The following is a 24,185-nucleotide window of genomic DNA, read 5'->3' as shown; positions in this document are numbered from 1 at the left end:
GAAAGTCTGTGGAAAATACACAGAAAGGGATGTGAATTTTCTTATTCTTTACTTGCTGACACATCTACAGCACTAAACATTATAATATAGAGATATTAAAGTTCTTCAGGAGGAAATGTCCGTTATGAAATTATATCTACTCTCACTATAGTATGTATTAGGGAGTCTCATCCTTTCTGTATCTTGATTTTTTATTTTCATTTTGATCATTAATATTTGAGATACTCTATCTCCTGGTAGTATTACAGCTTAGGTATTTAAAGTCTTGTGGTTTTTAGGCTCTCTCTAAGGAGATTGTTGCTGTCTTTTCATTCTGTAAAGAGGTAGGTAATCTGAGAATTCATAGAGAGGAGATCAGTGCCTGAAAATAGTAATGTTTACTGGTAAAATAACAAGTAGTAACTACTTTAACTGAAATAGTAGAACTATCTTTACTCTTACACAATGATTCCACATACATGTATTAAGTGATGAAATAGCAATAATTATTTTATAATTTATTAGAGGTATACAACTATGGACCATAAAAAATGTGTGCATTGGATTACCCAGTGCAAAATTCTGTTGAATTAATCAAAGTACATATAATAACTATGCTAGGTGATGTTATCTATGCTGCCTTTAGGACCCCAGCTCTGCATGACAGCTCTCTTGAGCCACTGTCCATGAAATGCTGATTCTACTGTTCTATGGGATATAAATTTAGTCTAATTTATTTAGAGCATAATACCAATAGAGCTACAACTATTTAAATCCATGCCTTAATTTAAACTTACATTCATATCTTTTTTGTTTTGTTTTGTTTTATATAGTTATATTGTTGAAGAGATGGTAAGGCAGGCAAACATCAAATGAAAAGCATAAAGTGGAGAGGTCGGATTTGCACATTTTGACAGTATCATGTTAAATATGTATGCCTGTATGTTTCATTAAATCTTTCAATGGATTTTCTACCCTAGAAGAATGGTTAAGCAGATTATCAAAAAGCACAGAGTGGCTGAGGTTGACAGGGACCCCTCTGGAGGTCATCTGGAGTCTCCAATGATGGAGACTCTTCAAACAACTCTGGGCAACCTGTGCCAGTGCTCAGTTACCCACACAGTAGAGAAGCACTTCCCAATGTTCAGACACAGCCCCTTATGTTCCAGTTTCTGATCACTGCCTCTCACCCTAGCACTGGGCACCAGTGAAAAGAGCCTGTCTCTATCTTCTTTGCAACTTCCCTTCAGGTGCTTATAGACACTGTTAAATCCTCTCCAAGCCTTCTCTTCTCAGAACAGTCCCAAATCTCTCAGCTTTTCCTCACATGATAGATTCTCCAGTCCTGTCATCATCTTTGTGGGCCTCCGCTGGACTTTCTCCAGTATGTTTCTGTCTCATGCTGAACTGAGAAACAGCCCTGAACTGGAAAGAGCAATCCAGGTGTGGTCTCACCAGTGTTGAATATAGGGAGAAAATCATCTTTCTCAGCCTTTCCACCAACATCTCCAGGTCTGCCAAGCTATTTTCCAGGTGGATGACCCTCAGCATATATCAATGCATGAAGAACAAAGATAAAGCACATGGGGTGAAAATATTGGCAGGATAGCATTCAGATGGATATTAAAAGAAGGAGAGTGAGAAGAGAGGTAGCCTATGACAGACAGAGGCAATGATCTTTGTGGGGGGAGATCATTTAAGCACAGCCATGAGAGGCACTGTAATTCCATCCTATATCAGTATCTACCAAAATTGCCCAAACTGTTTTTGGTAAAACCTAGATAGGTGACAAGAAAATGAACCTACATAGACAAGCTGTTCACAGAGCTGAGGAGACAAGACCTAACCACTCTCTGAAGAGATTAGGGAACTGCAAAAATAGAAAACTGCAAATTTTGCAGTAGAAACAGACAAATATGAGAAACAAAATAAACCCCAACTCATCTGAAAGATTTGTAACCCTTCATTTCTGAAGTTTAAAGCTTGGGTTAAGTAAGACTTCTGCTTTAAACTGATTTATAACAGTCACCAACCCTGGACATGTTTTACAACATTTTTGAAAATAATTGATAAATTTGCAATTGCATTAAACAAAAAATCTGAATTTTGTGTTCATTAGCTCTAAATAGTCAGATATTTATATTTGCATGTCTTGAATTACCACGTGCTGATAAAAAAATGAAACACTTGTATAAAATATATTACTATCAAAACCTTTTTATGTAAGCAATACATCCTAGAACACAGAAGCATATGAAGAGCTGGCATTCTTTCTGGAATATATAACTGTATAACAGCAATCAATTAAAATACTTCCTTATAACATATTCTCTTTTTCCATCCCTCATTTTATGCAGAGAAACATCAAGGTCCTTTATTTCTGAGGCACTCAAAAATAATGATTCCAGAGAAACAGACAGAAGGTGTATTTTATCCACTATACTTTTACCTTTTTGCCTTAGATAATTAGGGACATTAACTCATGATTTGAAATACCTTGAGAATGCTGTCATTAACAGGGGAATGTTCTCTGGTACCCTGAGGAAATGAAAAGCTTTTAAGAGCAATCACTGTTAATCACTAACATGCCAACATTATATACCTTCTGGAAATGGGGATGATGTATAGCCAGGACACATTAAGTGACTATATATTTTACTTGCGTTGTGAGATTTCAATAAAAATGTTGTTTTAAAATATCCCTTTGCACAGCTTGCTTTCACTACAAAATACATGATGTCTAAGAATAGATCATCTGTAATTCTGTACAATTTACACTTCTTCTTCTACAAGCTATTAAAAATCTTTTCTCTGATTCCATAGTTAAGCTTCACTGTATCACTGTACTTTAGCCTTATAATACTTTTTTACACAAATTCATTTAAGTAGTAAATTCCAAGGGCAAGATGAAGGCCCTTATGCAAGGGCAAAACAAAAACTAAATCCAAAGGTGATAAAGACAATTATCATGCAATTTACCTACTAGCTCAGCAGGAGACTTAGTAACTGCGCAGTTGCAGTACTCAAAACTGACTTCATAGGCTAATATTACAATCTGATGATTTGGAAAATTGTTGTTATTCAAAATTTTTAATATTAAATATTTTCTATGTAATGTTAATTGCATGTAATATTTTATAAAAGTGTTAATCAGATGAAAAATAGAATAAAACAGAATATTTTTTTCTTTTTTTTCTTTTTGATAAAGCAGTTTTTCTTGTGTACAGTGTTCATCACTATATATATATGACATCAGGGCATGTCTCACTTTTGGTAAAGAGTCATGTTTAGTATAGAAATTAATAAAACTTAGTTATTAATAAATCTTTTTATGCCATATTTCTTTGCAGTTCTAGCTATGGGAACCTCACATGCTAGCATCAAGCCCAGAGGCACAGGACAGCAAATACACATTGGCAAAGGAGGCAGATTGTATCCATGGACTATAGCCCTCAGTGGGGATCCTACCCAGTTGAAAATATAGGGAATGTTGATAAGACACATATCAGCAATAAATCACCAATAATGACTCCCGATAAAGGGATCTGACAAATTCATAGACTGGTAGAGCTAGGAAAAAAAACAAGTCATCCACTGCTGTCCACCTAACAAAAAATTCCTCTAGTGTAGTTTTAGCCAATTGCATCCTGTGATAACTATCCAGTACAAAAAAAATCAAAATCTTTCCTCTAAACGACCGAACGTTTCATGACTAATTTTCTCTCCCATTATTTCAGCTTTTGCCAAACAGCCCCAACACAATCTGTCCTTGTATAGTCCTACTTTACTAACTTATAATATTATCTTCTGGATGATTTCTGTCTGTATCTTTCAGCCATTAAACAGCCCAATTGTTGCAGATTGATTGTTTCCACACTTGATCAGGCATGCAGCGTTTAAATACTGAATCCTACAATCTCTGTTGCCAGTTGTTCTAAAACTGCTGATACTGCATTGGCCTATCATGTTAATTGAAAAATGAAGTGCTTACATTCTTGAAACCTCTATATAAGATCTGAAGTTCCTTCTTTGTGAATTTACTCTGTGCTTCCAGCAGCTCAAGAGCTTCAGGTCTATGTCGTACTGTGGCCATTTCCATTTCATCTTCTACAGTGTCTGCAGAATACAAGAGACAGAGAAGGAAGACTCAACAAGAAATAGAGAATGTAGAAATGACTATCCATTGTAGGAAAAGAAAAATCCTTAAATGACATTAATTTAAAGAATGTATTTTTTACAGCCTTTAAGATATGTTAATTTTGAACTCATGGGGAAAAAGTATCTATCTGCTTCAGTGGCTGCACAGAATATGGAACAGTGGTGATAATCCGTTGGTCTGGATATTATCACAACATATGTATAAATAATAATAAACTGGAAAGTGGACATTCTGCAAGGACATGCATGACACATTCAGTATGAATTTGCTGTTTCTACAACTCTGAGCAAAGAAAACAATCTTATAAAATAGTGTCACAGCAATACTGACAATTTTTCCTTGTTTTATTACTGGAAGTGAATTCACTGTATTAGACTGGGATTCCTAGTGTTCTCCTTTTATTGTAAAGTTGTACTTTCCAAAGTGTGTGAGAAGGATATTGCACATTCAGCAGTAGACTTTGCTTTGAGTACCATGTAACAAGCCCTTTTGGACAAACATGATTATTCATGGGGAGCAGCCTTATCAGGGAACTTGAGGATTTTAGTGACCTCATCATCAAGCGAATATGAATGAAAATATACATCTTTAAGGCTTAAATAAATGTGGCCCTATAAGGATGAGAGAAAGCAACACATTTTTTCCAAGTAGAGATCAACTGTTAAAGTTAGTCATTGGAAAGTTAAGGTCATACAGGAATTTACAGTAGAGATTTTTATTTATTTATTTATTTATTTTAATATGGGGGTACCAGGCATACACTTGACCAAATATTTGAGCATTATGCACGTATTAAGCATACGTTATGCAAAACTTCAGACAAATTTGTTCAAATCACTTTTGCCTTCTGTTTGAAGAGTCATACCAACTACAGAAATGTAACTTGAGCAAAAACATGTATAATTTTTCAATTCTACAACAATGAAAATATATATTTTATTTAATCAGTGTGGAATGCTGCATTCTTAAACTTTTATTGTGTTCAATTTTCATAAGATTACAAAGAAAATATACCATTAAAATAGTGTTATGATTATATCTTCACTTATTTTTGTTCTGCTTCAATGCAGTAATAATAACTTTCATCTGCTTGGGAGAAATCTGGAGATATAGTTCAAACAAAACCAAAAAAATGAGCAACCTCGGAATAGAATCAGAGAATCATGGAATGGTTTGAAGGGACCTTTAAAGATCTAGTTCCAGTAACCCTGCCATGAACAGGGACACCTTCCATTAGAGTAAGTTACTTAAAACTTGTAATCATAATATATAAACTATTTGGATTATTATTATTATTATTAATAATATTGTAGGACCATGTCTTTTTTTTCCTGTCAAAGAGACTTTGCTGTTGGCAGTCATCTCAGAAATGTAAGGATTAAAGAATTATTCCAGGTATGGTAAGGAAGAAAACAGACACTAAAAAAAGCATGTCCTGCTGCCTGAGAGCCTTCCAGTGATTGGCTTCCTACCCTAAATCCCAAGACTAGATGTCCACCTCAAGCTCATCAACTGTGAAATATTTCAGACAAGATGACCAACAAATGAGTGATAACTATAGCTTCTGCCTTTACCAAATTAGCAAGAATCATTTAATAGTTGCAATTACAAGTGCAAGATGAAAGGCATGGTGTAAGATAGAAAAATGAGCCTCATTAATACTTCATGGCTTCTCAAACTTGATTCTTTGAACATCATTTTCTCCTGACAGTGTGCCTTGAGTACATTTATTTTATTCATTAAAGCTGTCTCTGTTAACACTTTTCAGCTTATACTCAATGCAGAAAGATTTATTAGAATAAGAAGTACAGTGCTAATCTGTTTAAATGACATGTTTGCAAATGCCGTAATATAATGTTAAATTCATTCATTCACTGAACCAGACTGCAAATTCACAGAACCCTCTGCATTTCATAACTCTTCTGAGAGACACGATAGTTTTGTCTGACTCTGTACTTTAGCTTTTCCCAAGTCATTAATTATCAGTGTAAGCATTACAGAGAAGAATATCTGTAGGAGAAATGAAACATGGTATCTTTCATTTAATCTGACAGAAAGTATTTTCCAAATCAGTGTAACCCATAATTTTATCTGAAAATGTCCATTATGCATTGGCCTATGAGCAAGCTATATCATAGTTCTCTTTTGTTTTTATTTGTAGGTTGTCTCAGAGGACTCAGAAACCACCACCACCTTTATGAATAATTCCACAGTAAATGTTATCAACAACAACAATAATAAAAAACAACAACAACAAACAACTCTCACTTTACATTGAATTTATGATGCTTGATGATAGTCTTGATCAAGATTATAAGAAAATTTCAGATTTCACCTTTAAAAAGAAAGTTTCTGTCATGCTGCCGTGCAAAGGGTGAGTTTTGAAAACACTACCCTTATAGATAAAATTTTAATAAAGTAGGTCCAGGGTTAACAAGCTGTCATCCCAATATGGGGATTGTCTAGCAAAGTTCTTGAGCTACATTTTAATTCTGGCAGAGAACATCAAGGTTTATTTTGTAAGGTTTTTAAACTTTTCCATCATGTTTTAAAGGGAACTATCTTTTATATTCACTATAAAGTCCCCGTAACAATGTCCTGCTTTAGATATGCAGCTGAGATTTTTTGTCAGCTATCAGTCAACACTAGGTGCCTGTGCTAAACTGACAAGAGTCAACCCAAGAATAAATATTGTTCAAATTCACTTATTTTTTATATGACAAAAGATATATGAAATTTAAATGGGCTACTGTTTAGAAAGAAAGTGACTTAACTGGAAACGAGATGGTTCACAATTTGTGAATCATCTGACTACCTAGACAGACATCTATAAGCTCTTCATGAAGCTAGATCAGTAGATGTAATAACTGTAAGGCTAGATACATAGGCCACAGAAACAGGCTGAGCACAGTCTGGTATATCCTTAATGATGAATGTTTATACTTTGTTTTAATGATTTGATAAAAATGTAGAAGACTGCAGTAAGGTGCTAATGTTAGTTTTCTGTTAATGAAAATATTCAACAGTCTAATCATGCCCTACTTCTGTAGACACCTTGTAGATAGAAATAATCTAAACATAATATCACTGTGAATTTCCCTATAACATGCCAACTATGATGATTAAAATACTATAGCATTCATGAGTCAATTGCACTTTATTTATTTATTTATTCATATTTTAGGCTAGTTATAAAAAATAATTTATAAAAAATATTTATAGTTATGTATACACACTGAAAGTGTGTGAAAATATATGCGTTTCTACATAGGACTTTCATAATTTATATGGCATTAATAATAATAATAAAAGAGTTATTTCAGTTCCCTAGTTACTTCAGCCTAAGAAAGTTAAGGGCTTATTTATTTATTTATTTATCCATCCATCCATAAAAGGCATATTTATCCATATATGCCAATTGAGAAAGAGAAGCAAGTTCATATTCAATTCTTTGTATATTAAATACACATTCTTATTTATGTCATTAATGAATGTCTTTCTTCCAGTAGAGACAGTTTTTAATGTATTTGCCACAGGAACTATGCTTTGAACCTTTCATCATTCATTAAATTACAAAATGGTAAAATCAATGCAAAACCCAGACATACTCTTCAAATAATGACTGCTGGAGAAGCAAGTCCAATCTTAGGGTTCAGTTCATGTCTGTAAATTTGTCTACATGCATTTCCCTACACAAACCCCAAATGATATGTCCGCTACTTATATAATAATTATATGCACATGCACTTCAAAACCATTCAAAGCCATTCTTGAGAATGGTCCTTTCTCTAGCATATACATTTAAATATTTAGCTAAGGAAGTATAGATTTAATTTTAGGTTTACCAAAGTAAAACACACAAATAAGGAATAGTACTCTTTGAGATGTTTTGTTGAATGGGAATCCTGAAATAAGTTTTTCATTATTATTCAAATCATATTTCTCTGCATATATTCATAGAAAGTAAGCACAGAATTGTAAATTCAGGGTTTGCATTCTTTCAACAAAATACTTGTTTTAAAAATATTCCCTTTAAAATTTATAAAGAATTTGTATTGTGAGGTTGTCATTGTAGGCAGTGCTGACTTCATTCCTAGTACATTCGAATTTTGTTTCTTCCAAATGAGCAGAAATCAAATAGCACATTATGTCAAAATGGGACAATAACAATGTTCATCTACAATTTAATATAATATTTTCATGTAATATAATAGTCTAATTTAAAACAGCATTTCATTATTTACAAGAGCACTGAGGAAAATGCTGACTGCATCTTATCTTTCTACTATATGGTTCTCAAACATGAAACATTTGATACAAGTTTTACTTTGACTTCTTTTCTGGCTTACAAAACACTCACAGCTTGATTATGCATATTTTGCATGGTCAAGGCTATTAAGACTGATTCTAAATATTTTCATGTTACCTGTGCAGACTAAAATGTTGCATAGAGATGTGCAATGAATAAAGATGTGTTGTTCTTCGAATACCTTCAAGCAAAGGGATCAAACCATCCATTACTTTTTAGTCTAGGACTATGTCATGTCATGTAGGTGAAAGCAGCTTCTACTTAATGAATTAGTATCAGCTGTCACTACAGTGACTGCCCTTTTTAAGCTACCTGAGTTCCCAGTAAAACACATCAGCTGAAGCAACCATGAAAATGTTACTGTGCATACAAATCTTTAGTGTTTTTCATCTTTGAGATCTCAAATAGTTAGAAAGGAAAGAAAACACCACAGTCTATTCACTCTGCTATTCCATTTCACTGCTTTTCACATGCTCTTCCATAGAAGAAGGAAGAGCATGTGAAAAAAAAAAGCAGTGAAATGGAATAGCAGAAAGAAATCCTATATCCACATCACTGAAGTCTTAGCACTTAATAAAGGGCCCGTGTTTATAACCTAGTGGCCTCAGGTTGTCCCATGATCACTGGAGAGAGGGAACTGCTCTTGGAGGCTTTTCTTGCTTTAGATTGATTGATATGCTTTATCAAGAATAGGATATGGGAAGCATAAGGACCATTCAGCTTCTATTTGTAGGTGCTCAAATTAGTGCATAGAATTAAGACAAATTAATCTTTACTGAATTGGGTAAAAAGGGATATTATAGTATCAGTTACAGAGGCCAAATGATATAGGAAGACGTTAGTATTATTGCTGTAATTTATCTCTGTCTATTGCTAATTTATCTCTGTCTATGGATGGATGGATGGACATATGGATCTGTCTATCTGTCTGTCTGTCTGTCTCTTCCCTTTTATCTGTCTGTTAGCCACCCAGGAAGGATCTTATTTTCTTACAGCATAGGATCAGGACAGTAAAGGAAATGTCAGTGTGCTTGTCCTTTAAGTACATTGACATACTTTATTTTCGATCTTTTTTTTTTCTTTTCCCCAGACATATACTTTAGGTGTCACTCCCTTTACAGTTTGATGTTACACAGTCAACTTGCAGAACCAAGCCCTTCCTTCCAGATCAGTAATGCCGTTATTATCCTATGTACCGGACTGTACATACATAAATATACGCACACATACACAAAAAGCTACCACTTTGTAAATGCATTGAGATCAGGCTTTTAACTTCAGTAAACCACTTTTCAGCTAGGTTGTCGAGCGTAAGTCCCAACCCAGCAGTTTGTGCACAGCAGACCCTGGCACTAGTATGCCAGCATACTCCGCACAGACAAATCTATTACCAGCCCACAAATCTGTTCATCAATCCTTTTTAAACCTCAATAGAGCATACAGTTACTTCAGCAGATGACTTTCAAATGAGCAGCTAATGAAAGTATAAATTTTGATGCATGCAAACCTAAAAAAAAAAAAAATCAAATGAAAAATAAAACTTGCTTTGAGTAACAGGAGATGTCGTTTTGGCAGCCGAGCAGGGCAAGAGCTTCATAAGTCGCTCTTTAATGCTGCGTTTGGTACTGTTCTGAGCGTAGAGGAAACCTAAAAAATATATTATCAGGACCGTTAACATAGTCTTGAGAACAATTTCTGTACATGCTGAAGAGTTTATCATTATAGCAGTATCCTGATAGGAAAAGGCCAAACAGACAGCAGCCATCCTGAATTGCAAAAGGCAACCAAAATTTTTGAACAGGACAACAAAATCATTTTGTGCTTGCATCTTTCCAGCATAGGGGATGTTTTGTACATGTACATCTCTGAAAAAACTTCTTATAAGCCCCTTAAGTTATAGGCCACTTTAAAACATCTAACTATGGTATCAGATTATATATTTGAAACAACATAAGGAGAGTCTTTGCAAAAATTTTAACGTCAAAATAGTTTAAAGACTTTTAAGTCTATTTAATTACTTAATTTTTAGCCAAAAAGTGAAAAACAAAACAAAACAAACAAACAAACCAAAACCAAAAAAAAAAAAAAAACAAAAAAACAAAAAAACCACACACACACACAACTAACAAAACACATAAATAAAACTTCAAAGATATCTTTTGTTGTCCTTTCTGTCAGTCTTCTACTTCCAAGCCTGAATTTTCCCATATCATCCATTCAGCAATTGTGATAACCAGCCTGGTACTTTTGCCTTTTCTGAATATTTATATTTATAATATCTTATATTTATTGAATATAAGTATCAACCATGACATACAGCCAGTCTTCCTTTTCTTTAATATTTGTCATTCTGCATATATATAGTTACAAGTATTATTTAGGTTTTCATCTTCAAATATTCATGGCTGAATAGTTAATGTTCATGTGCCATAAAGTAGGTAAACAGTATTATTCTTATTTACTACAAAGGAAATTGTCAGAGTAAATGTCTGTGACATCTAACTAACCATTTCATACAGAATGGTTAATCCAAGCAAACGTCTTCTGGCTGGATATTTGCTGTAAATGACAGACTTAACATCTGCAGAACAGCTGACTAAGTGATTTGTGTTCCTGGGAAAAGTAAAGCTTAGTTTGAACACTAGGCAACTCCTGTACTTTTCATCTGAACTGCAAGTGGTCAAACATAAGCACTGTTCTGCAATGACTCTTGCTACAACAGCTAGAATGGAATGCAAATCGGATGGTGCAAGAAGCAGAAGACAAGACTGAGTTCCTGTGCTAGTGGTGCAGTCACCAGGATTAAACTGGGTTATTCCAGTTGCTGCACTTGTGCTGAATACTGGTATTCATGTCATTACATGGAATAGTTTCCTCTCTGTTACCAAACTAGACCAAGCAGGAACCTCCCACACTTAACACCAAGTTCAGCTTGCAGGCAGTCTTGAAAAAGTGTGTACTTTATTTGGGAACAGAAGGAAGGAGTGAGAAGGCTTTAGAAATACCGAAAGTTGTAAATGAAATAAAAATATTTGTCAGTTTGTATACAAGTAAAATATTAGAGAAAAATAAATTAAAAGAAAGAAAAAAAAAAAAGAGAGAGAGAGAGAGAGAAAAAAAAAAAACAAACAAACAAACAAAAAAAAAAAAAAACAGAAAAAAACAGGAAAGACTCAAACAAAGCCCTAAGAAATCAACAAATTCATAGAATCATAGACTGGCTCGGGTTGGAAGGGATGTTAAAGATCATCTAATTCCAACCTCTGTTGATGCAGCCCAGGATGCAGCTGGCCCTCTGCACTGCAAGCACACTATTGTTAGTACACATATTCTGCCTCCAAGAAAACTCCAGCTCTGGCAAATGAAAGAAAAATCCGGTCTTAGAACAAGGTCAAATGAACCTACATGAATTCATGAATTTCTCTGGAAACGTAAAAGCTATTTATTACAAAAAAATAAGAATAAATACACTTATTATTTGTAGCAGTGAACTGTCAGTTCAACTGAGAATCATGCTGCAGATAAAAGTATAAAATAAAAGACTCTGTGATCTGATGGGTATCTTAAATTTCACTTTTTTTTTTCTTTTTTTTTTTTTTTTTTCCTGATCTCAGCTGGCAGTGTCTGGAGTATCACACTATGTCTGTAATGTACAGATTTGAATACAGAGAATCACAGAATCACAGAATGGTCAAGGTTGGAAAGGACCTCTGAAGATCACACAGTCTAACAAGCAGGATCACCTAGAGCACACTGTGCAGAAAGGCATCCAGGCAGGTTTCGAATATCTCCAAGGAAGGAGACTCCACAACCTCTCTGGGCAACATGTTCCAGTGCTCTGTCACCCTCACAGTGAAGTGCCCCTCATATTGAGTCAGAACCTCCTGTGCTTCAGTTTGTGCCTGTTGCCTCTCATCCTGCCCCTAGGCACAACTGAAAAGAGAGTTGCTCCATCCTCTTGACACCCTCCCCTCAGACATTTATTCATGAGGTCTTCTCTCACTCTTCTCTTTTCCAGGCTAAGCAGGCCCAGCTCTCTCAGCCTGTCCTCATATGACAGTTGCTCCAGTCCTCTAATCATCTTCGTAGCCCTCCTCTGGACTTGCTCCAGGATCTCCATGTCCCTCTTGTACTGGGGAGCCCAGAACTGGACACAATACTCCAGGAGTGGCCTCACCAGGTCTGAATAGATGGAAGGATCACTTCCCTTGAGCTGCTGGCAGCACTCTTCCAAATGCACCCTAGGATACCGTTGGCATTCCTGGCCACCAGTGCACATTGCTGACCCACGGTCAGCCTCCTGTCCACCAGGACTGCCAGGTCCCTCTCTGCAGAGCTGCTCTCCAGAAGGCACTTTGTTTATCTTAAAGATTGTTTTCTTCTTTGGGAATTCTCCAAGCATATACATAGTCTAGAAATGTTTACTTCTGTCTTTTTGAGTTCAGGTTTGCAAAGTTTTATTGTCCTTGTATTACTTACTTAATTACAAAGCTCCACAACCTATGTAATTACTGAAGATGTATTCAGCATTTTGCAAAACCTAAAGGGATGTGTTATGTCCAAAAGTTTTGAAGCTCAGAGCCTTAATTAAGCAAATTTTTTTACTACTTTCATGCTCACTCAAGAGATCACAGAACTTAATGGAAAGAATATGGGCTTTGCAGGGGTATGAGCGAGGTCAAAAATAAAACAACGTGGGAGAAGGTAATATCTGAGAAGTAACAAAGGAGAACAATATAACTTCTATACTCGTTTTTAGCAGCTCTTTTAAAACCTTAACATTAAGAACAGAGCAGAGGCTAAGTGGTGTATCTTCTCATGGTACAATGGAGCACTGTGATAGCTTTTTGCTTCCAGTGAATACAGCGAGTCGAATCTGCAACTACTGCAGTCCACTTTCATGACCTTCCAATCAGTACTACAACTCTTACTGTGATTTTTCATGAATAAAGGACTCATGCCACAGAGAAAGTATGTCGGCTCTGGATGTGTACTGAGTTGGTGTATAATACATGCTGAGACGCTAGAAAATGCTAATTAAGATGACATACTGTAATAATTTCAGTAAATTTTGTATCAGTTTGCTCAGCTTAAAATAGGCTGTGGAAAAACTGTGATGACTAAGACTCTAAGCTAGACTAAAATCTACTGTTTATGTAGTAAGAAATTTGTATCTTATCATTAGTCTTCAAAATGGATATTCATGAGGATGTGGAGAGCCATTAAACACCAATGAACTGATAATGACAGGCTGATGTTATTTCATTTTAACTAATACTTAACAGAATAATAGTAATTCTTAGCCTGTGAAGAGATATTCAGAAACTGAATTTTCCAAATTTTTTCTTGATTTCATTTGTTTAATAATGTGTTGATTAGAGATTTCATAGCCGTTATCCCTAGCCCAGTCAGCCACAAACTCCTCTGTGCTCTGTGACACTTCTATTCAGGTTAGTTAACTAGGGCTCCTTGCTCTTTGGTTTAATAATTTGTTTCTCTGTAATGAAAGTTAAACCCCAAGACACATTTTTCCCTAGAATTCACTGTGGGAGTGTCCTAAAACTCATCTCCATATCACACCACCTGGATTATTTATTTATTTATTTATTTATTCATTTATTTATTTATTTATTTATTTATTTATTTTTGTGGTTCCAAGAGGTGCTCAGACTTCATATAAACTTCTGTGACTAGAGCATGGCTTACATGCTGTCATATTTAGGCACTGCTGTATTGATGTATGTGCTGCATATACATAGATTTTAGGTATTCTACACATATTTTAAGTGTGACTGCTATTTAGCATGATTTATATCTGTAGTTGCAAGAGATAATGAAGCTATTTTTCAAAACTCTGATTTACAGAGATGTAAACCAGAGAACTGTTCTACTATATGAGGAAAAGTATAATACAGATAGTACCATGCATACACATAACCAATACAATTGCTTTATTAATCACTACCTTTAAAAATCATACTTGGCCAAAAGCATCCAAATCATTGTTTCGTGTGTGATGTCATCACTCCAATATCACAACATTAACAGGCTGATGTAGATATGACACTGCTGGTTACAAAAATATATACACAAAGCAGCAGAGAAATGTTTACTCTTGATATAAAAAATTGGTTTAGTTAGAAAAGAGTGTAAAAGATAAGGAAAAAAGATGTGCTAGGGTATAAAAATGATGAATTATAAGTTATGACTGATTTATAAATTGCCATATATTTGTAATCACAATATATCTATGCCTAGACTAGACCTATCTTAAGTCTTTCCATGTTTATTTTCTTCATACATATGATCTTTCCTTTAGAAAGGCAGTACATACTGCATACTACCCTGCTGTTACAGACAGGTCAGACTACCCCAGGAAAGAATATCAAGCCAAGGGATCTTTTCAGGAGTTTTCAGAGGCAAAACATATCTTTTTCTAAATGCAATTGTTTTCATTTCAAATACTTCATCAGCATGAAAACAAGTGCAGGTAGCCACTTTTTGTTGGTAGAGATTTCTACTCAGCAGAAGGGACTTCTGTCTGTCTTGCACCCACAGACAGGGTCTGTGCTCAAGGTGGACTGTGACTGCTGTGGCTGCCCTTCCTTCAAAGTCTTGCATGCCCTTTCTTGCCCACAACAAATTCCCTCTGTTCAAAGCAGTTCCCTCCTGCCTTGCCTCCTGACTCATTGCTGACTTTCTATAATGATTTCTGAGTGATAAATTTCAACCTAGAAGGCACACGCATCAGAGTACTTAAAAGAGCTTTTGGGATTGATAATCATCCTATTTAACAGGAAGTTCAAAAACTAGGAACAATTACCACAACAAAATCCTTTCTCAGTGTCACTGAAAGAGAAAAGTCACCTGTAAAACTAATTCTTTGTTCACATTCTTTCATTTGTGGATTTTTACTTCTCTTTACTTTCTATATTTCACAAAGTTTCTCCACTTTATTTGGCAAAGCCAGCTGATAAGCTTCCACTGTTTAAGACTTTCTCCACTTTTTACTCAGCAGTATTTGCAAAAACTGGCCACATCCCATGCTTCAGCAGTACAGCTAAGCTCCCAGTAGTGCTGAAATCTGCATTTTGTTCACTTTGGAGATTTTAAGTCTTTTTAAGAGTCTTATAAGAATAAATATATATGTATATATATTTTATCATAGTCTAAGCAAGGTGGACATTACAGTAGGAGTAAAGTAAGCGCTACCACTAGGCTCTCTGGATATCTCAATGGCAGTCTCTCTGGTCAGTGAGGAACCTCAGGCCTGGTATCAGTGATAGGTAGCACTGATAAGCACTTCCAAGCACTCCTTTTCTTATGGGATGCATGGCAAGCATGACAGCAAGAACTTGTAAAGAAAACTTTCTAAAGAGTTTGAATGAGTAAATGTGATTAAACAGTAATAACAAAATAAGTTTATCTGGATTAGTGAAGATTCAATGAGTTTTGTGATAGAGAAAAACCAACCAATGCTTCAATCAAAATTAAGGATTGGTTACAAATGAAGGACTACAAAAAAAGAGTGATATTCAAGAATAAGAAAGCAAAGAGAGGGAAATACTGTTGGGAAAAGACTAGAAAGAACATCTGTAGAAAAAAGGATGAATCTATCAAAGTGAGTGACAGATGATGGAAAGGAATAAAAAGCATGATATTAAGTGAGCTGCAATGAAAAAAGAAGGGTTCAGAAAATAAAGAGACAGAAAAATTAAAAAAAGAAGTTAAAGAGGAGTTAAGAATTAGAATGAAAAACTAAACAGGGAGATATGAAAACTTGTGAGAAAGCTTTCAGATATTTACTCCCGCCATATATCTATCTTATCTTAACAGTGTGTATGGTGTATGTGAACATGTTCAATGCCCAATGCAGATATGCTTATGTTTTCCAAGGAGTATTCATTTCTTGAGAGCCCCTGAAAATTGGTCGAACAAGTGCTACTGACCTACTTTATGATTTAAGAATTCTGCTTATTGTTTACTAGAGACACTGTAAAAAGGAAGCAAAAGTTACTGTATGGAAGACAATTTAACCCAATGATTTTTCCCTATGGATTACAGTATACAAGTGATCTTAGGTGAACACAACATGAAATGATTATGGAAATATAAATCAAAATTTCCTTGACAGTTGTATGCTTTTCACAGAGATTGATAATTTCAATTAAAGTGACTCTACAGCTAATAGTCTTGAGACATTATTCTGGGCCATAACTTCAGAAGATTATAATTGTATGTAATGTGATCTGGCAAGCTAATCCACGACGTGATTGTAATGGTATGTATAAGGTGGGATTGTCTGCTTCATGAGGGTTATCTGATCAAGGACCTTTTCAATGCAAAAGGGGATAAAACATTAAGGGAAAAGAGATAAATAAGAATATGTAGAGACACAAAACTGTTTTGTGAAGGTTGACCAAAGACTAAAATTCTGCAGCTACTCATTGAAGGGCCATCAAGAAACTCCAAGGATAGATTTGGAGAGAGTCAACACGGATTTTGTAACTGACAAGTAAGGGGAAACAATCAGAACATGAAGATTTGGGATACTTGGGGTATTCCTGTGGGACTATGCAAAATTTATAAAGGAGTTTTTAGGAGAAGGGATTGGAGGAGGAACAGAAGGAAGAATAGACAGAAAGAGGTATAAAACAGACCCGCTGTGTGTAAACCATTGTTGATCAGCACACTTATCTGTGCCTGATCACTGCAGTCTCTGTCCTGTCCTATTCTTCTTAACTTTCTTAACTGTCTCTCTGTGCAATCTCACTTTCTCATGTGCATGAGTGCTGCAAGGATGAGGTGCCAGCTACTGGGGGACCACCATGTATCCACCATGTGATTTGCGTCCAGCAAATGCAGTCAGACCAGGGGTGTCGGCATCCTTGGCCAGTGGTGTCAGCTATTGGAGATGTGCCAACAACTCTGCCAGCAACTGCCTTGGGTGGGTGTCTCAGCCCCAGCCATGAGATTGAGAACAGTGTGTGTCCCCAAAACCAGCTGGGGAGAACAGCGTGGGTGACAGGTTGCATTGGTGGCTAGAGCAGGGCTAGGCTGGGCTCCAGTGGACATCAGGAAGAATCCCTGCTCCCCAAGCTGATGGAGGCAACAGCTGCTTATAACATCCCTTAACAGCAGCACTGTACTTTACAGAGAAGAGTGTTTTTACACTCATTAGGAAAGTTAGATAAGATCAGAAACAGATACTTTTAATGAATAATTTCTGGAGCGTGTCTTCATAGTGTTCACAATATTATTCAATTATTCTGAGAGGAAATAATTAACTTGTAGTGCTCTAGGCTATCATTGCATTTTTTTAATGCTTTATATGAATTTAGTTCTTATGAAAGCCATCTCACCAAGAGCTCAGAGAACTTTCACAAAACAGTGAAATGAAAACAGCACACACTTTTCAATTCTGTTTAACTACCCCCAAGTGAGTCAGCTGTGACCTAGATCATTCTGATGAAGTTCACTTCCAAATCCACTGTCAAAGTCAACAGCAGAGCAGTAGTTCCACAGAGATCAGTAGGATGTGTCTAGAGTTTAAGTCTTATATTTATTTTAGGACTGCAAATTTTAGTGGTTTGGGTAAAGCTCATTTTTGATTTAAAATGGTAGTGACATTGTACCACTTTTTACAGAGGTCACCAAGCCTTGACAGACTTGAGGTAAAGTGCTCTACATTCCATTGATGATCTGTATCCTGCTTCTGTAAAAATAACATATTTGAACAAGGCAGAAAAGAGGCACAATGAAGTAATGAAGAATACACTCTTCTCTTTTGCAAACAGATTTCAAGAAACCAAATCCAGTGTCATTCATTATGTACCTCATTTAAAAACAAAAACAAACAAAAACAAACAAAAACAAACAAAAACAAACAAAAACAATCAAACAAAAAAACATAGGATATTAAATAGAAATAGAAGAACATCACTCCATCCCTTGCTTTGCTATTAGAATTTTCCTGTTAATCTAAGCAAAAGAGAGAAAAAGAGGTATTCCAAGATACTTTCTGAGATTACAAATTGCTTTTATTGCAACCTTTGTTCATGAGAGTTTGTAAAGGCATCTAATTTCAGCTGGGGGATATAATGTATAACAAAAACATCAAATTATTATGTAACAATGGACCAAAAAATTTTAGATGATTATATGCTATCATTACAATGAGATTTATCTAAATCATGCAAAGCTATGATTAAAAATTCCAGTAATCTATTTCTGCTATTTTTTATATGAATTACAAATATAAAGTCTGGTTAATTTACAGAGCACTATCAGGAGAATTAGAGCAAATTCCTTTCCCTTTCCATGGACAAAACCCCAAATAAAATTAGTTGCTTTGAAAAAACGCATATGAAATCTGAGTTATAAAGGAACTTTGACACCAGATAACACAAAACATTAGAAAAAAATTCAGCTGATCACTGTCTTTCCATCCTGATGTTTTGCTAACCTTTGCAAAGGACCTAAGGGAGTAGTAACACTGAAATATGAAAGGTCACTTAGTGAATAAGTGTAAACCTTTATTTTTGGACTGCTTTTTAAAGACACTTTTCAGTATGAACACTTGCATACATAGGCACATACAAACTCTACAAACCACAGCATTCTGATTTTGATTACAAGTACTTCCTGTGGTTGTGGTTACAATTCAGACTGCAAGATAAGAGGTATAAACTACTGCAGAAGGTGGGGCTTTTGATTTCATCCTCCTGATTTTGTAACTACATAATTATTATTTTTTTTTTTCTCCCCGTTTGCAGGGCTTCTTAGTCAGTACTGGCCAGTTTCCCTGGTACTGAGGTCAAACTGACGGGCCTATAGTTTCCCAGGTCTGCCCTCCGGCCCTTCTTGTAGATGGGTGTCATGTTTGCTAGCCACCAGTCAACTGGGACCTCCCACAATAGCCAGGACTGTTGATAAATGATGGTAAGTGGCTTGGCCAGCTCCTCTGCCAGTTCTCTCAGTACCCTCAGGTGGATCCCATCTGGCCCCATCGACTTGCATACACCCAAGTGCCATAGCAGGTTGCCAACCATTTCCTCATGGATAGTGAAGGCCACATTCTGCTCCCCATCCCCTTCCACCACTTCAGGGTACAGGGTATCCAGAGAGCAACTGGTTTTGCCGCTAAAGACTGAAGCAAAGAAGGCATTAAGCACCTCCGCCTTTTCCTCATCTTTTGTAACTAAGTTTCCCCCTGCATCCAGTAAAGGCTGGAGATTCTCCTTAGTCCTCTGTTTAGCATTGATGTATTTATAAAAACATTTTTTGTTGTCTTTGACGGCAGCAGCCAAATTGAGCTCAGATGAGCTCTGGTCTTTCTAATTTTGTCCCTGTGCTGCCTCGCAACATCCTTATAGTCCTCTTCAGTGGCCCACCCTCTTTTCCAAAGACTGCAAACCCTCTTTTTCCTATCCTAAGCTCAAGCTACAATTCTCTGTTCAGCCAGGCCGGTCTTCTTCCCCACCAGCTCCTCTTTGGGCACATGGGGACAGACCGCTCCTGCGCCATTAAAATTTCCTTCTTGAAGAGCACCCAGCCTTCCTGGACTCCTCTGCCCTCCAGAACCGCCTCCCAATGGACTCTACCAACCAGTGTCCTGAGCAGTTCAAAGTCGGCCCTCCGGAAGTCCAATATAGCAGTTTTACCGGTCCCCTTCCTGTCTTCTCTAAGAATGGAGAACTCTACCATTTCATAGTCACTCTGCCCAAGACAGTTTCCAACCACCACATCTCCCACCAGTCCTTCTCTGTTTGTGAAGAGAAGGTCTAGCGGGGCACCTCCCCTGGTAGGCTCACTAACCAGCTGCATCAGGAAGCTATCTTCCACACTCTCTAGAAACCTCCTAGACTGCTTTCTCTGGGCTGTGTTGTGCTTCCAGGATATATATATCTGGGAAGTTGAAGTCCCCCACGAGAAAAAGCGCTGAAGATTTCACAACTTTTGCCAGCTGCCTGTAGAACAACTCATCAGTCTCCTCATCCTGGTTCAGCGGTCTATAACAGACCCCCACCACGATGCTTCCCTTGTTGGCCTTCCTGCTGATCCTAACCCATAAGGACTCAACCTTATCATTCCTCAAATGCCTCAAATTCCATGACATCAAATCTCTCTCTGATATAAAGAGCCACACTACCACCCCTTCCATGCTGCCTGTCCCTTCTGAAGAGCCTATAGCCAGTCATTGCAGCACTCCAGTCATGAGAGTGGTCCCACCACGTTTCCGTGACGGCAACCAAGTCGTAGCCTGCCAGCCGCATGATGGCTTCCAGCTCCTCCTGTCTGTTACCCATGCTGTGTGCACTAGTGTAGATGCACTTCAGTTGGGCCATTGCCTTCTCTCCCAGCCTTGCCATTGTTCCCCCTGGCACAGCTCTAACAAGCCTTGTTTCAGTCCTGTCCCCTTTCTTACCTAGTTTAAAGCGCTCCCAATGAGCCCCACCAGCTCCTGGCCTAGGATCTGTTTTCCCCTTAGAGATAGGGACCCGTCTGCAGCCATCAGGCAGGGTGCTGAGTAAAACGCCCCATGGTCAAAAAAAAACAAATTTGCTGTGTTGGCACCAGCCTCTGAGCCACATATTTATCAGGTGGACTTTCTGTGTCCTCTCTGTACCCCTCCCTGCCACTGTAGGGATGGATGAAAACACCACCTCTATTCTCGCTCCATCCACTAACCATCCCAGTCCCCTAAAGTCCCATTTGATGGTCTTCAGATTTTTCTCTTCAATGTCATCACTGCCAGCCTGGACTATTAAAAGAGGACAATAGTCAGAGGGGTGAACCAGGTTGGGAAGCTTTCTGGCAATGTCCCTGACCCTGGCCCCAGGGAGGCAGCAGACTTCCCTATGGGTAGGGTCAAGCCAACAAATAGGTCCCTCTGTTCCCCTGAGAAGGGAGTCGCCCACAACAATCACCCTTCTTTCTGTCCTGGTGGAGGCAGTCCTGAGGCGTGGAGTCAACTTCCTCGCCCTAGGCATCCTCCTGGGTAGACTTTCCACCTCGTCCTCAGCTACTGGTCTCTCAAGCTCCAGGGCCTCAAACCTGTTGTGTAAGGGCACCTGGGAAGGTGGGGCTGGTAGGGGGGGGCATCACCTGCGATGTCGAGCAGGGACCTGTTTCCATTCCTCCTCAACTCCTAGGTTCCCTGCCTCTGCCCAAAAGCAGCAGGGCAGGGGGTCCACCCCCATTTGGGGTGTCTCACCCCAGCACCTGTCCTTCAGGCTGTGCAGGGAGTTGCTCCACAAGTCTATCTCCCGCTCACGCTCCCTGATATCCCTCAAACTCTCGACCTCCTCCTTGAGTTCTGCCACAAGGCAGACCATATCATTCACCTGCTCGCACCTCACGCACACAGTCTCTCTGCCTCCCGCCAATGGCAGCAACAGGCTCAGACACTCCCCGCATCCAGTGACCTGAACTGCTGCATTTTTGGACGGGCAGTTGGTCTGGGTGTGTACCATCTTCCTGGGGAGAGCACTGTGCCTGGTGGAGACCATTGCAGCCTAGCTAACGGGAGGCTGTCATTAGAGGAGGTGCTCGTATGAGCGGGGGTGAGCGCTCTGCCCTTCCTGCTCACCCTGACTGCGCAAACTGCCACGCTAACTGCCACGCCTCACCCTTCTGACGCGCCACACCCTGTTTGCCCATCCTGTTCACCATGCTCCTGGTGCAGCTTATGAACAGCCTTGGGGGGCGGGGCGCTGTTGGTTCTGCCTATGCCTCATTCTCACCTCGTTCACCTCCCTCGCAAGGGCTGCCAGGTCCTGGCGGCTCCCTCGAGTGGGCTCGGTGCCTGAAAAATTAGCCCTGCCTGTCCGATCCCCCGCTCCACTGCAGAACGTGTCTGCCCCGGAGCCGATTGCCTTGATCGACTAATTCATTAGTCTTGTTACCTTAATATAAGGTTGATGTCTTATTTTGTTCTCTTGGTGATCTCAGCTTTTCATTACCCATTTCTTTGAATTTTGAGCTAAGAATTTCATTCTTTCTGCTCATAAAACTGTATGTGCAAGGAAATGAGAACTGCCTGCATGTTGGTTTTTAGCCATCCCTTAAAATTCTTCCATTCATGTAAATGGATAGAATTTGTACTTAGAAACATGTACACCTGTGATTATGAATAAAGACATTTAAAACATGTGCTACCTTTAATTTTGTTAGTCTTTTATTTCTACTTTCACCAGTGGCTTCGCATGATAGCTACTACAATAAATCCAAGCTAGACCTGATCCTGAGGTAATACAGAGTGGTAAAAATTACAAATCTCCTCAAGACAATTATCAGAAAGTACAAAAACTGAATAGTGAAGCTTTGAACAGAAAGAAGTGTTTGATTTTAACTTCGAAGAGCCTTGCAGTGCTCTGTTACGGGCTAAGTGGAGCAAGCTTATCTTCAGCCTGATGGAGCTTTTAACTGTGATGGAAGAATATGCGCTGAGGATCTTACAGTCCATATCCTCATGCTTTCAGTCAGCTGTTTCCAAACAAACCGTAAATGTGGACCCACTCCAGAAGGAATCAGGTGGCCTGTTTACCCTGGATATGAAGTAGTCAATGACTTTTTTGCCTCAGTCTTCACTGGCAAGTGCTCTAGCCACACCATTCAAGTTGCAGAAGGCAAAGGCAGGAAATGGGAGAATGAAGAAATGCCCTGTGTAGGGGAAGATCAAGTTTGACACCAGCTAAGGAACCAGCAGGTGCCTTCAGGTACATTGGACCTAAAGAGACACATCGATGTGCAGGTCCTGAGGGAACTGGCAGATGAAGTTGATAAGCCACTGGCCATCATATTTGAGAAGCTGTGGCAGTCCAGTGAAATCCTGCTTACTTAGTGTCAATCAGAAGAAATACATCTGACTTCTAAACTTCAGACATCCTAGTATAAACTGGTTGTAACTTATTTACTATACATAAAATTCTTATGCCTTTTTCGTTCTGTATTACTAAATGTTTTTCCATTTAGTGTTCAAAAATTTTAGTTAAATCAGTACAGAAACTATATGTGTTAATACACACCACGCTTATATTGCATTGAAAAAGAACAACCAAAGGAACAACATTTTATGAGTGAATAAATGTGAGACAGGCAGAGTATGTAGGAGGATTGCTGGGTATTGCTATCTTGTAATGTGAGCATGTAGGAAGCACCAAGATCAGAACAAAGGTCCTTGATTTGGGAGTTCTTGCCAGGGCAAATCAATTAATTTCAGAGATTCCATGACAAACCATGCTCCTGCATTATCACAATGAATTGTCCTAGTGGGTGCAATTGTTTAGCAGGCCTAAAAGCATACTAATCCACTTATTTTCTTTTAGAGAAAGCTCTGATTTATTTTTATCTCTTTTCCATACCACTTTCACTGTTAACTCCAAATAAGTAAAACAGCTTGAATCTTTTTATTGTTGTAGTATGTCAACTGTCCTCATGTTGCTGTCTTATCTTCTGATGGTTCATTCACATAGAGATCTCAGCCATTTGGGGCAGAGCTTGAAACTTTTGCCAGGGATAAAATGAAATTCATTTTGAGTTCCTCAAGTCTCCTTAAAATTTTTATTTAAAATTGGAATACAAAGAGACACATTTTAAAGAAAGATGTAATTTTACTATGTTTCTTCAGAATCCTCACAACATACTTTACATATATATATATTTTCAGAATAGAAGCCACAGTTAACACTTGAAAGTGTGAAATACATAGATGTCAGTAACTCCCAGACCATGGAA

General features: G+C 37.8%; 1 protein-coding gene across 10 annotated transcripts in view; it reads right to left on the bottom strand.

Moving 5' to 3' along the window:
• KCNIP4 (potassium voltage-gated channel interacting protein 4) overlaps positions 1–24,185 on the bottom strand; it is a 436,446-nt gene that overhangs the window by 43,820 nt on the left and 368,441 nt on the right. For 9 of the 10 annotated variants that reach the window (XM_038178281.2, XM_005017834.6, XM_005017833.6 and 6 more), the window contains exon 2: positions 3,971–4,095. In XM_038178281.2, the coding sequence (XP_038034209.1) occupies positions 3,971–4,095 (125 nt within the window). Of the gene's footprint in view, positions 1–3,970; positions 4,096–9,992; positions 10,095–24,185 lie in introns of all 10 variants that reach the window. The other variant, XM_027457317.3, reaches the window with a different exon arrangement.

The sequence above is a fragment of the Anas platyrhynchos genome, chromosome 4 (genome assembly GCF_047663525.1).
Source record: "Anas platyrhynchos isolate ZD024472 breed Pekin duck chromosome 4, IASCAAS_PekinDuck_T2T, whole genome shotgun sequence".
Lineage (NCBI taxonomy): Eukaryota > Metazoa > Chordata > Aves > Anseriformes > Anatidae > Anas > Anas platyrhynchos.
Note: the sequence above shows the minus strand (reverse complement) of the source record. Positions and strands in the feature narration are given on the sequence as shown.